General features: G+C 43.6%; 1 protein-coding gene across 5 annotated transcripts in view; it reads right to left on the reverse strand.

Annotated features, from left to right (window-relative positions):
* The window catches only part of FAT3 (FAT atypical cadherin 3), a 603,178-nt gene that overhangs the window by 44,086 nt on the left and 546,836 nt on the right, over window positions 1-12,256 (reverse strand). For all 5 annotated transcript variants that reach the window (XM_016158663.2, XM_016158661.2, XM_016158662.2 and 2 more), the window contains 5 exons: window positions 9,968-10,182; window positions 8,636-8,773; window positions 7,529-7,672; window positions 4,376-4,573; window positions 722-1,520 (listed from right to left, as the gene is read on the reverse strand). In XM_016158663.2, coding sequence (XP_016014149.2) covers window positions 722-1,520; window positions 4,376-4,573; window positions 7,529-7,672; window positions 8,636-8,773; window positions 9,968-10,182 — 1,494 coding nt within the window. The remainder of the gene's footprint in view (window positions 1-721; window positions 1,521-4,375; window positions 4,574-7,528; window positions 7,673-8,635; window positions 8,774-9,967; window positions 10,183-12,256) is intronic.

Below are 12,256 nucleotides of genomic sequence, written 5' to 3' on the forward strand. Positions count from 1 at the left end.
GCAGCCAGCATGCTTCTTGCGAAAGACAGAGATGATCCTGTCACTTCTTCACTTCAAATCAGCCCATGGCTTTCACTGCCCTGGGATCATTTCTACAGTCTTTATCCTGGCTAACCCTTGTGTGGTCCCTTGGCCTGCTCGCAAATCTGATTTGTCCTTACTTCCTGCTCCTCCCAGCAACAGGAAATATCTTTTAATCCCCTCAGTGTAGGTTGCTCTCTTGCCCTTAAGCCTTCCTCATGCCCTTAAGCTACCCCTTTGCCTGGAACTCTCTCACTCTACTACCTGTTTTCACAAGTTTAATTCCTATTTAACCTTTATCTCAGCCTAGAGATACTCCTTTAGGAAATCTTCCCTCTGGACTGGGTCCTCCCACAGGACTGTGTACTTGCCCTAACAATCTTACCAATGTATGGGCTTAAGCAAGCCTGTTTTTATTTATTTATTTATTTATTTATTTATTTATTTATTTATTTATTTATTTATTTATTTTCTCTGTGTTACTCATAAGCCATGGGAGCAAGGGCCGAGCTTATCATGTTTACTCCTGTATCCGCCCCGACCCCAGCATCTCTCACGGTGACTGGACAACACCTATCAGGTGGTCAGTAAACATTTTGTTGAGTGAGTGAATGAACAAATGCATACTTACCAGGAATGATAACCTGGTTTACTGAAATCTCAGGAGATGGGGTGGGAGGGAGCTCTGAAGTGTACTCACCGTTACAGGTGCAGCGTACGTTCCTGTAGAAACGCGGGCACACAAAGCTGATGCGAGCCGTGCTGTAGGTCATGAGTGCGTGGGAATCCAGCGACAGGCCCTGCTCGCAGTGCTGCTCCTGACAGTCCAGCCCCGAGCAGTTCTTCTCCAGGATGGCGGAGATGCGCATGACGTTCTCCAGGTGTCGCCTGGCGTTGGACAGCTTCTGGATCAGGTAGGCTGGCTTGTAGAACTCACTGCTGTGCATCTCCACTGCAAAGAGCATGTCCAGCTGGCTGGTGCCCGCCACGGGCTGGATGCTGATGATGCGCAGGCTGTCCTGCTTCTGGGTGAGGACCGCGTTCCGCAGGGTGCGCCTGAACCCGTGCATGTGCAGCCCCACGAAGTCCTCGGGGGACACGTTCTCAAAGCGAATGGTGACGGTGTTCTGCAGCATCTCGTGCACCAGCTGCTCCACATGCACGACCACATCGATGGGCACCTGGAAGCGGCCGTCACTCACCGACACATTCAGGACGTACTTGCCGCTGTCCAGGCCTCCCAGGGCAATGATCTTCCCATCGTGACTGTTCACTTTGAACAAGCTTTTCTGCTGTGATTTCAGGGCAAATGTAAGCACGTCATACATGTCTTGATCTGTGGCGTGGATCTTCCCAATGACCCCACCTGGAAAGTCATCCTCCATGGTGACAATGAAAATTTCCAGAGGGATGGCTGTGGGCTTGTGGATACTTTCCTCAATGACCCGCACACGGATGTAGGAGTGAGAAACTTGCTGGGGTTTGCCAGAGTCTTTTGCCTAAAACAACCAAGAATGGGAAAGGCAAGGAACTAAGAAAAAATCATAATCATTTTTAAAAAAATGACAAAACTTGAAAGATGTCTCCTCCTTTAACCACATTCGCTTCTTTCTCTAGTCCCTGCCATTAGTCTGCAAAATGCTGAAGACGTGCATTTAAGTAAGAGGAGTGATTTATCATCTTTAGTCCCTATATGTACACTCTGTTATGGACAATAAAATGTGGCAGGGAATAGGGAAAGAGGCTAGAGGGTGCTATATGCCCCGAACAGGCTGGCCTTCTTTTAATTTTGGACAGAAGCCACAAGGCAACCTCGTAAAGTGTCACTGCCACTTTCAGAAAAACATTTGGTTCTCTTTAGATTCTTTCCTTTAGATTGGACCAGATGGCACACTTTCTGCACACTTAAGACACATTATTTAAGTGGGAATTGCACAATATTAAGGTTTAGGATAAATAATGGTACACTAACGGGAAAAATAGGTAGCCAAATAAAACCTTTTTGTCTTCCTTCTTTATATCTGAATAATGGAACAACCAAACTGACAACAGATCTTTACTGAACACCTGTCAGTGCTGTAGGGCTTCAGTGAAAGGCAGATTCCTGTGGGCTCAGTCCCTAGGGAAGGTGTCTGAGGATGTGGGCCTGCAGTGGACCTTATAGGCTGGATGGGTTCTGAGGAGGTACGACCTTGTATGTGAAAAGCAGTGTAAAAGCAGGGGCTTGGGCATCCCATAAACCCGAGTTTGAATCTTAGCTCCAATGCTCACTACATGTCTGGCTTTGAGTAAGTTACTTAATTTCTCTGAGCTTCAGTTTTTATATCTTTAATATGAGTCAAATAGTAGTGTCTGCCTCACAGGATGCTTTTAAGAATTACAAGACACGGTGACTGCAAAGTACTTAGCATAGGCCTGACCTATAGAAGTATTGAGTACAGGAGAGTTAATTGGATTTTTGTTGTTATTATTACCATTGCCACATGCTTTATTTGATGGACTATGTGAGCCAGAGATGCTGATGTGGAAAATTCACGTAAGAAAAGATACATTTAGCAAATTCAGTTGAACTTGAAGTGAAATGGTGGAGAGCCTCAAAGGATAGTTATGAGTTTGGACTTTATAGGCCAGAGGTTGTTCACTCAAATGTCAGAGGCCAAAAAGATGACAGAAGGCATGAAGCTTATTGGTGTAAGGTGACAGACTAGTGTACCTCTGGCCTGAGAGGGGCTGGAGAGTCATGTCTACTTAAAGACCCTGAAATTCAAAATCTGAGAGTTTGGGCCAGAATTTAGCCTATAGGCCACAAATTTTTAGACACTGAGCAGCCACAGAGCATTTTAATTTAGGACAGGGGTTGACACACTTTTTCGGTAAAGGGCAAGATAAGAAACACTTTAGACTTTGGTGGTTATATGATTTTTATTGACTACTCAGTTATAATTCTAGCTTGGAGCCAGCCACAGAGCACATGTATGTGAATGGGTGAGATTCTGTTCCAATAAAACTTTACTTATAAAAACTGGCTGAGGACATGATATGGTCTAGTGGCTGTAGTTTCGTTCCCTTGGTTTAAAGGAATAATATAATCAAAGTGAAATGATTAATCTGGGAAGGGTATAGAGATGGATCAGAAAAAAATGAGGCTGAAGGCAGAGGAATGACCTGGGAGGCTTCTTCAGTAGTATAAGGAGGGGACCATATAGAATAAGGTGAGGCATGACTAAGACAATGTAACCGACATACTCAGGGGCCTTATGAAGGCAGAAACATGGGACTTGGTGTTAATTTAATATAAGGGTCTAGGAGGAGAAAGCTCTCTACACTTTTTACAAGTCTGAGTTATGAAATATGCTTTCTAACAACCAGAGAGGGTATGCAAAGAACTGTACTAGCTTCAGTGAGACGGCACTAAAATTTTCTCCCTGCACTTCAGTACCTTTATTGTGATATAAAATTATTTACATAATATTGTTGGAGAGTAGGTAGTAACTGAAGTGTTCATTGATATCTCAGGGCCAGAAGTCATTAATTTGGAAGGTATGGAATAGAGTAAGCCTTAACTTATCAAAAAAATGTATCTAATCAAATGCTATCCAAATGAAGAATTACTATTGTTATTATTTCCACCATTAATAATGATTTTAGTTTGCCTTTAATGACAATTGTGGGTTAAAAAAAGTTACTTGGTTTCACTGATGGAACACAAATCTTGGTACTGGTGAAATTCATACACAAGAATTTTTGGTGCTCTCTCGATTCCTTTTCCTATCCACGCCCTTTCCATATCTGTTACTTTTGTCTCCATCCCATTCCATTTTAAACAGGCCAGTGACCTTGAGGGAGTAGAAATGTTAGGAGATCATTGCCGTCTGAGAGCCTGACCCCCTCCTGCCTCATCGGGAAAACTTACCAAGCAGAGGTCTCTTCAGAAGCAGAGGCTGTGACATGGTTCGATCACATTAGGACTAAGATTGGTAGCTTCCCCAAGTGGGGTGTGATGTGATAAATACTGTGCAGTACAAAGCAGAAAGCCTTGACTACTTAGTTGTCTTTGGGGGTCAATTAGAACCCCAGGAATTTTCAGAATGTAGATTTAAACCTGTTGATTGTGTTCCTGGCACACCCTACAGGAAAGTTCTTCCTGAACAATGATACTTCTCTTCCTTCCTGTTCAATTTCACACACAAGGGCCGCTTTTATTGGTGTGAAATTGAATTTGAGATTAAAAGGCGAACGTTCCTGCATGGTAATGAATTATGTTGACTCGCTTGACAAAGGAAAAGCAACTAGCGGGCACAGACACAAGCATGAGAGGAAGACAGCCTGACGTGGATGGAGAACAAGGTCATACCTGGACACACAGCACAAATTCTGGAGACTCGGTGTGTTGGAAGACCACGGCTGACCGCAGGATCCCATGTGGGTCCAACACGAACTCCTTTTCCTCATTTCCAGACAAAATAGAGAATGAGAAGGGAGGCCCATTGTGAAAGGAGTCTCTGTCTGTCACCACCAGCTGCAAAATGCTGGTGCCTACTGGCTTATTTTCCTGCATAAAAGAGTATATTAAAAAGGAAGATAAAATTACACCTCTCTTCACATTTTAAGAAACCCCATCATTACCGGCTGAGAGTGCTGTGCTAGAAAACAGGGCTTTAGAGAAAGGGATTCCCTGTGATATTATCTTGTCTTCTGAAAATACACTGGCATCTGTAAGCATCATGTTTCCCATCCTTGGCTGCCTCCCCGCAACTGCCCCATGAGACAATGAGCTGTGGGTAAGAACACAGGATTCTGCTTTGAATAGGTTTATAGGTTCTACAAATGGTACTGCTACACCTTGTCCTCAGATAGGCTGGAAATGCCCTGAGTTCCTGCACAGCTCTGGGAATACATGGTGCTCGCCAGGCTTCATGACTATGTTACAAATCCTCAGGCCAAGAAAACATGAACCTTTCGAGATGGGAAGCACTTCCTTACACTTGTCACAACACAATTATGCTGAGGTCCAACACTGTGACACGATGTCACAACATTGGACTTTTTGGGGGGACGTCCTGGCAACTTCCCAGTAAATACACAAAGGCATATGCGAGGTGGAAAATGGGGCTTTACACCCCACCCCTCGGAACACAGTTTTGCCATGTTTCTCAAGGAAGGGGAAAGGGATAGACTATTTCTCAACTGGAAAATGAAGAGAAAAGAAATCCCTAACTTCATCAGAATTTTTGGAAGCTCTGATGTTATTATGCAAGCATTATTTTGCGAAACCTCTCTGCCTTTTCCCCCAAAATGGAAACACAGAGGCTCTTTATCTCTCCTTCTTGGGTCAAAGGTTATATCTTCACTTTGAAAATGCCAAATTAAATTCTTCTGTGGCTCAGGGATTGGTTCCCTGGCCCACTCTGTTTAGACTTTAGCATTACCACGGCTTGGGCATGAAGTCAGTTTCATTAGTTCAGGCCTTCTGATGACATTGATTTAGGATTAAATGAGTTTGGGTCACAGAGATGAAGACAATGATACATTGCATTTTGGAGGGGAGTCATGCATGGGGCAGACACACTCAGGTTTTATGTGCTGAATTAGCTTTATGAAAACCATGTGTTGGAATAAGAAAATTATTCTGGGTTGGAAAAAGGGAGAAACACTTTTTGAAGGAAAAAGAGACAACGGCCTCAGACATATCTTGTTTTGCTCCTTAACTGGCCTTTCGGTCATCAAGAACTAGACATGGTCTCCCTCTAAAATCGGTCATAGAACCGCCTCTGCCCAGCAGAGATTTACTATTTCATACTGACAGCATACTCGGCACCGCACAACATAGAAGATTTATTGATTTGTCTGTTCAGTCTATAAAGGCTATTTCTTTCATAGGGGAGAAAGAGAAGGAGAGAAGGAGAGAGGGAGAGAAAAGAGGGAGAGGGAGAGGAAGAGAAAAGGGGGTGGGGAGAGAGAGAGAGAGAGAGAGAGAGAGAGAGAGAGAGAGAGAGAGAGAGAGAGAGAGAGAATGAATGTATGCCCTGGGGTCACTATCTAAGAAAAAAGGGTGAAATATAACACAGACAGGCCCTGGCACTGCAGATATGAGCCGCGGTCACTGCTCACAGGCTGAGGTTCTCAATTCTCTCACTGCTGACTTCCTGTTGTGCATGTGAAAACAGTCTGTCAAGCTGATGGATGTGTGTCATAAAACTGAATGTTGAGTAGGCAAAGCCCATTCTGTTTAGGGGTGAGCACACAGAGGCGTTGAGAGGCAGAGAGTGCCACTGTGGGTGGCAGCCATGGAGAAAAGCAGTCTTCGAGAAAAGGAATGGAGGGAGGTGCAGACCCTACATGAAGCTATGTAGAAGCAGGAGAGGGATAAGAATGCACAGCTGCTGGAAAAAGCATCAGAAGGAAGAGGAAACCAAAATACCACTGGTAAAGGAATCAGGTTTCGCTGACAAAGGGGTAGGAATGAAGCAGAGATATGCTAGCTTTGTGAACACCTCTCAGCCTAATCCCCAGACAAGTAAGTGGTGCAGCGGGGAGCCAGCTATGCACTGCCAGACTCAAAGTCTTGAATGTTATTCCGTAGGGGCCCCTCCTCGAGACCTGGCTTACTCTCATCTTACCTTCCACCCACAAAGCCCTGGGAAAACTTGGGGGTTTCCAAGGCCAAATTGGATCAGGCAAGAGCTGATTCTCTAGAATATCTGTGCGTGCCCTGCCCCCTCCAAGTCCTCCACACTGACAGTATTCCTGGACTGGATTTCCCTGGCCTCACAAAGTTGGGCTTGGAGCTTCCAGAGATACTGAAAGTGGAGGTGGCTTGGTACCTAGTGCTATGCTCATGAAAAATCGCCTTCTAAATAAGAAAAAAACAGATGGGAACAAGAGTCATTCCCTCTGATCACACAATACTAGCAGTTATTCTATCCTGCAGTCTAATTTTAAAGAGCAAGTAGATTTAAAGTGCTAAATGAATTACTTATGGGAAAGTGATTTAATGAATAGTGACTCTATCCTGATGTCCAATCTCCCTTTGACTGATGGTATGGTTTGTATCAATTTCCCTCCCACGCCAGAATAGCATAAAGTGGCTTAAAGGCAACCTGTCATTGTGGAAAGAGAATAGGTTTTGTGGAAGACGGACCTGAGTTCAAATCCTGATTCTACGACTTAACAGCTGCACGCTCATGGGGGAGCTACTTAACCCCTCAGAACATTAGCTCCTTCCCTATAAAGTGGGGGCTGATCTACCATCCCACTTCATAGGGCTGTGTGGGGACAGACGATGTATATAACACTCCTGACACTTGAAAGAACCCCGCCGGTGATAGTGTTTATCAAAGTTTAATAATTAGTTGCAATAGAAGAATTCAGGCTCTTTTCATACCAGCTATATGACAGGATGAGTTGACAATAGGTAAAAATAATAGTAAACCATGATGAGTAAACCACAGGAGAGGAAGGAGGCCTAAGGCATAAGAACAAGTGCCTGGTAGCAACATTTGCTCACCTGAATCACAGCAGTGTAGTTAGCAGGGGTGAAGACTGGGCTGTTGTCGTTCACATCAGAAATGTCAATGTTGACGGTGGCAGTTGACGACATCACAGGAATGCCGCTGTCTACTGCCTGGACCAGCAGGGAGTATCCAGACACCTGTCAAAGCACAAAGGGCTGACAGTGAAGAAGCGCAGCACCTCTTCCCTTCTGTGCACACTCAGAGGTGCTGCAGGCTCTGCTCTGCTTTGCTGAGGATCAGCCATCTTCATTTGATCTAAACCAAGCTTTCTCAATCTCTGCACCAGTGTCATTCGGGGCCAGATAATTCCCTATTGTTGGGGGCTGACCTGTGTATTGTAGAATGTTTAGCGGCATCCCTGGTCTATAAGTACTAGAAGCCAGTATCACCTCCTGCCAGTCTATGACAACTGAAAATGTCTCCAAACATTGCCATATGTTCCCTGGGGGGCAAAACCATCCCTGGTTAGAACTGCAGCTTTCGGCCTTTGTTCAAACACAATCATTGTCAACACGATTTGTCTTACTTATCAGTTTTGATACTTTGGGAGTTATGGAACTGTCTCATCCCATGAGGGCCTTCTGCTTCTTTTCCACTACTAGACCACCTTTTTCCACATTTAAAATTTCTCTCTGAAGACACATTTTTGGTCAAAACAGACAGTGTTTAGAAACTAAAGTTTCACTTTGGACAGAGGCGTTTTCTGAATCATTCTTTTTGACCTAGATACCTTCGAATGATCCTTTTGGGTCTGTTCACCTAGGGCTGAAGCTGCTTATGAAACCAGGACCATAAGATCTCAGTGCTGAAGACACTTTTCTGTCTCCTTGGTGTAGGAAGGACCAAAAGTCAAACCATCTTGAAAATACATATTTGCTTTCTTCTTTAAAGCACCCACAAATAAGAAACTGCCCGCACCTATGGGGAGAACATGCTCTCGAAGGTCTAACCCAAGCACACCTTGCTGCATCTCAGCCCATCCCTATTTACTGTCACTATTTACAATGGAGAATCTTCCTTTTGGAAGCTCATGGAGCTTGTCCCTGATTCCATAAAGGGATGGGTGAGAATGGGAAGGGAGCTGGCCTAAACTATCTTACCCGTTCTCGGTCCAATTTCTTCTTAACCTTCACAATTCCCAAGACAGGATCCACAGAAAATTCATTGTCCCGATCTCCGTTCACAATGGAAAAATGAATTTGTCCATTGGGCTGGCTGTCTGCATCTTCTGCTATTAACTTCATGGGACACAAGCAAAACGATGACATAACACAAGAGAAGAGGTTTATTCTTAGGGTGCCAGGTCTGCACGAATGGGCACAGCTCTAACATTTTTCTTGGGCACTGTGCTCACTGGTGACAGTGATCATGTCCCCAATGGAAGAGACAGTTGGTTGGCTCAAGGAGGGAAGCAACAGTTGCCAGAGCCGCCATTTTATTTCTGTTCAGTTTTGCCTGACTACAGCCTGATTCTTGTTAGACTTGATTTTCCTCAGGCCTTAAGCTAGTAAAGACAGAACGCCAAAGCGAACTGACAGGGATACTTTCCTAATTCTTTCCCAATTTTGCAAAAAACGAGGAGTCTCTGCCACTGAGCTGGGCATTCTCTAAACCTATGCATTTCCATGTTTGGAAAGCCCAAGAAAAATCCCTTTCCCACACAGCCAACAAATCCCCACTGTCTGCTGCTGATGTTGGAATTTATATATATATGAAAATAGTTTCATAATGTCCGTGAAGGAGAGAGGGTCTGGGAGATGTATGTGTGATGTATAAAGAATGCATACCTACAACCTAGTGCTGCAGGAGCCATAGATAAGGATGGAGAGTAGAGCCCAGGGATGGTGAGGATGGCGAGGATGGGACTCACTGCTTCCAAAATGTAATTTGTAAGTCTAAGAGAGCCTGCGTTCTCACCCACACATGGCTCGCTCTTACTGGTATTAGAAAATGTTCTTTCTGGAAAGAGTTCCTTTAAGAGCAGCTTATCCATCTTAAACTTGCTCCCATTTGTAGCTGCCCTACCGTGTGTGTGTGTGTGTGTGTGTGTGTGTGTGTGTGTGTAGCAAGGCAGGGAGAAGTTTTATTTTATCCTTAGCCACCTAATAACTCATCATCTAAGGTCACAAAGTATTAGGAGCCACCATTAAAAATTCATTTCATGATGTGTTTTGTTTTCTCAAAAATCACTCCTGGGAGGAACGTGATTATTGGTCACTTGCACCTTTACATGAATGAATTTGTCAGACCCTTTCTAATAGACAAACTAGAGAAGAAGCAGTTGAAAGCCTAGTGCCTGACTAGAGTTCTTGGGGACAGAAAGGACACTGAAAGGAGAAAATATAAAGAGAATTCAAGATGGACTTTGTTCACTTTTTCACTCTATTGAGGATTATTACTCCCAGACATCTGGATCTCCCACTGGCACATACCAAAATGACAGAGTCCCCAACCGAGGCATCTTCGCTTATGACAGCACTGTAGACATCCTGGCTGAACTTGGGAGGGTTGTCATTCACATCCGTGAGGTTGATGTTGACAGTGGCCACGGCGCTGAGAGCTGGGGTGCCCCCATCTTTGGCTTCCACCACTAGGTAATACTTTTTGCATAATTCATAATCCAGGACTTCGGAGACAGAAATACCCCCTTTGAAAAAAATAGGAGCTTTAGATTTGATTAAGAAAAAACATTGGTCAGCAGTTCCATTATTACGGAAATATTTATAACATTATCTCTAGCCAAAAATTTTAGATCTTCAGGAATTTGTTTATTTAATGCCCCGCTGAAAGCATCCAGAGTCTGACTGATGCTGTCAGTTAAAATAAAGCTATCCATCAGACACAACACTGAAGAAATTAAGTCTTTGCATGTTTCTGAATAGTTTTTGAAGTTCTCTCAAGCAGCCCGAAAGTCTCTGGCATTATTTACCCTCACACAACTAGAGAGTAGGGAGAGGAACAACATACTTGATAAGTGTCTTCCAATGAGTGTTCAAGTGGACTCAGGCTGACCGAGGGTGAGGTGAATGAGATTTGTGGGTACGAGTAGATGATGCCGTTCATCATTAGTAAGTAAATACCTGCAAGCTACACTGAACTGAATAATCACTATGGTGTCTTGCTAAGTTACAATGTACTTATCTAAAACTATTATGGTACAAAGAAGGTAAAGACCTCAGAAATCTCAAAGTCTAGTGACATAATGGAAAATAAAATACCTGGGAATCAGCAGCTGAATATTAAGTGTGAGTTCTGTGTCCACAACTATAGAACAGAAATAATCCTGTGTCATGGAGATCTTTAAATTAAGCAAGTAGAACAGGTGAAAGCAGCTAGCTGGGTGCCAGCCCTAGGAGAAGCTCCAGGAGTGCTATCTCCCCTCTCGCCTGCCCCATCCTAGCCCTCTCTGATGAGGACCTGATCCTTCATTCTGCAACTGGTAAGTGGTCACTGTACTGCCTGCAGAGCAGTTCTCAAAAGCACTGACCTTTCTCTCATGAGAAAAACAATCATTAGGACCAAGGTATGTCACATGCATTCACATTTCCAGGCAGGCAATTTCTCTAGGAGCTAGGGCTGCCTTCCTATCTAAGGTGAGAAACAAGTCATACCTATAACAAGAGCCTTTTTCTCCTCATAATTAAGTTTTCTTAGCAATTATCATCCTTAGTGCTTTACGTTACACCCTAGTCTCGTTATCCAGTGCCAAATTTAAACAGTACTTAACCATTTCCCCATGGTGTTGATCCACAAGGGCCATAATGAGACAGGCTAAGGCTAACATATATTTAAGTGAAGAAAAACCCCATACATTTTAATTTGAAGTAATGACCTTAATAAACCGAGTTACTGCTGGGAGAAGATGCTAATGTAATTCCCTCATCGATATTTCCACATCCTATAGTTAAGACAGGGACTGTATCTCCTTCACTTTTTGCACCCCCCAAAGCATAGCAGTGTAATTTAGAGGTTAAGTGTATATTCTAAAGTCAGAAAGATCAAGTCCCGGATCCCCCACTTACTCACAATGAACAATGGGGAAATTATTTAACCTCACTGAAGTTGTTTTTCTCATACGGAAAATGTGAGAAATAACTAATGATTTAATAGGAACTGGCATATTCAGCATGTTAAATAAGCATTGCTAATTATGCTAGTTTCTTCTTTGTATTTACTGGACTATCCACAGGAGGATGGATTTCCTTTGTCATGTTGGAATTATGTCCAATGGCTAGAGGTGTAGGACTCACCTTTCTTATTTGCAAAGTGGGACTGCCTTGCTTATTCACAGGGGAATGAACAAAAGTGAACATCTATGAAAGTGCTTTGGAAATATTAATACATTCCATGAAAATAGAAAGGCGACTATGTTTACTTTCAAAGAACATCCAAACTTGTATTCTGAATGACCATCTTTAGTCACCCAGATTGCCCCTAGCAGTTATTAACTCCCTAATGAGGGTTTGAAAAGTGTGTGATGAGAAATGACAATGTTCTGACTAGGAGCAGCAAACAGGCCTCAAAAACGGCACCAGTTCCAGCTGACCGGGGTGCTGGGTTGAGAAGGCCTGCAGGTCACTGTTAGATCACTTACCAGTGACTGCCTTGGTAGGTGACCAGCAAGAGTGGCAGCCTGAGTGTGGACAGTGGCAAGTGTACACTAATCTCTGAGAGCACTTAAACATATAAACATATGATCCAAGTTAAAAAAGAAAGAAAGA

The sequence above is a fragment of the Rousettus aegyptiacus genome, unplaced genomic scaffold, assembly GCF_014176215.1.
Source record: "Rousettus aegyptiacus isolate mRouAeg1 unplaced genomic scaffold, mRouAeg1.p scaffold_m13_p_5, whole genome shotgun sequence".
Classification (NCBI taxonomy): domain Eukaryota; kingdom Metazoa; phylum Chordata; class Mammalia; order Chiroptera; family Pteropodidae; genus Rousettus; species Rousettus aegyptiacus.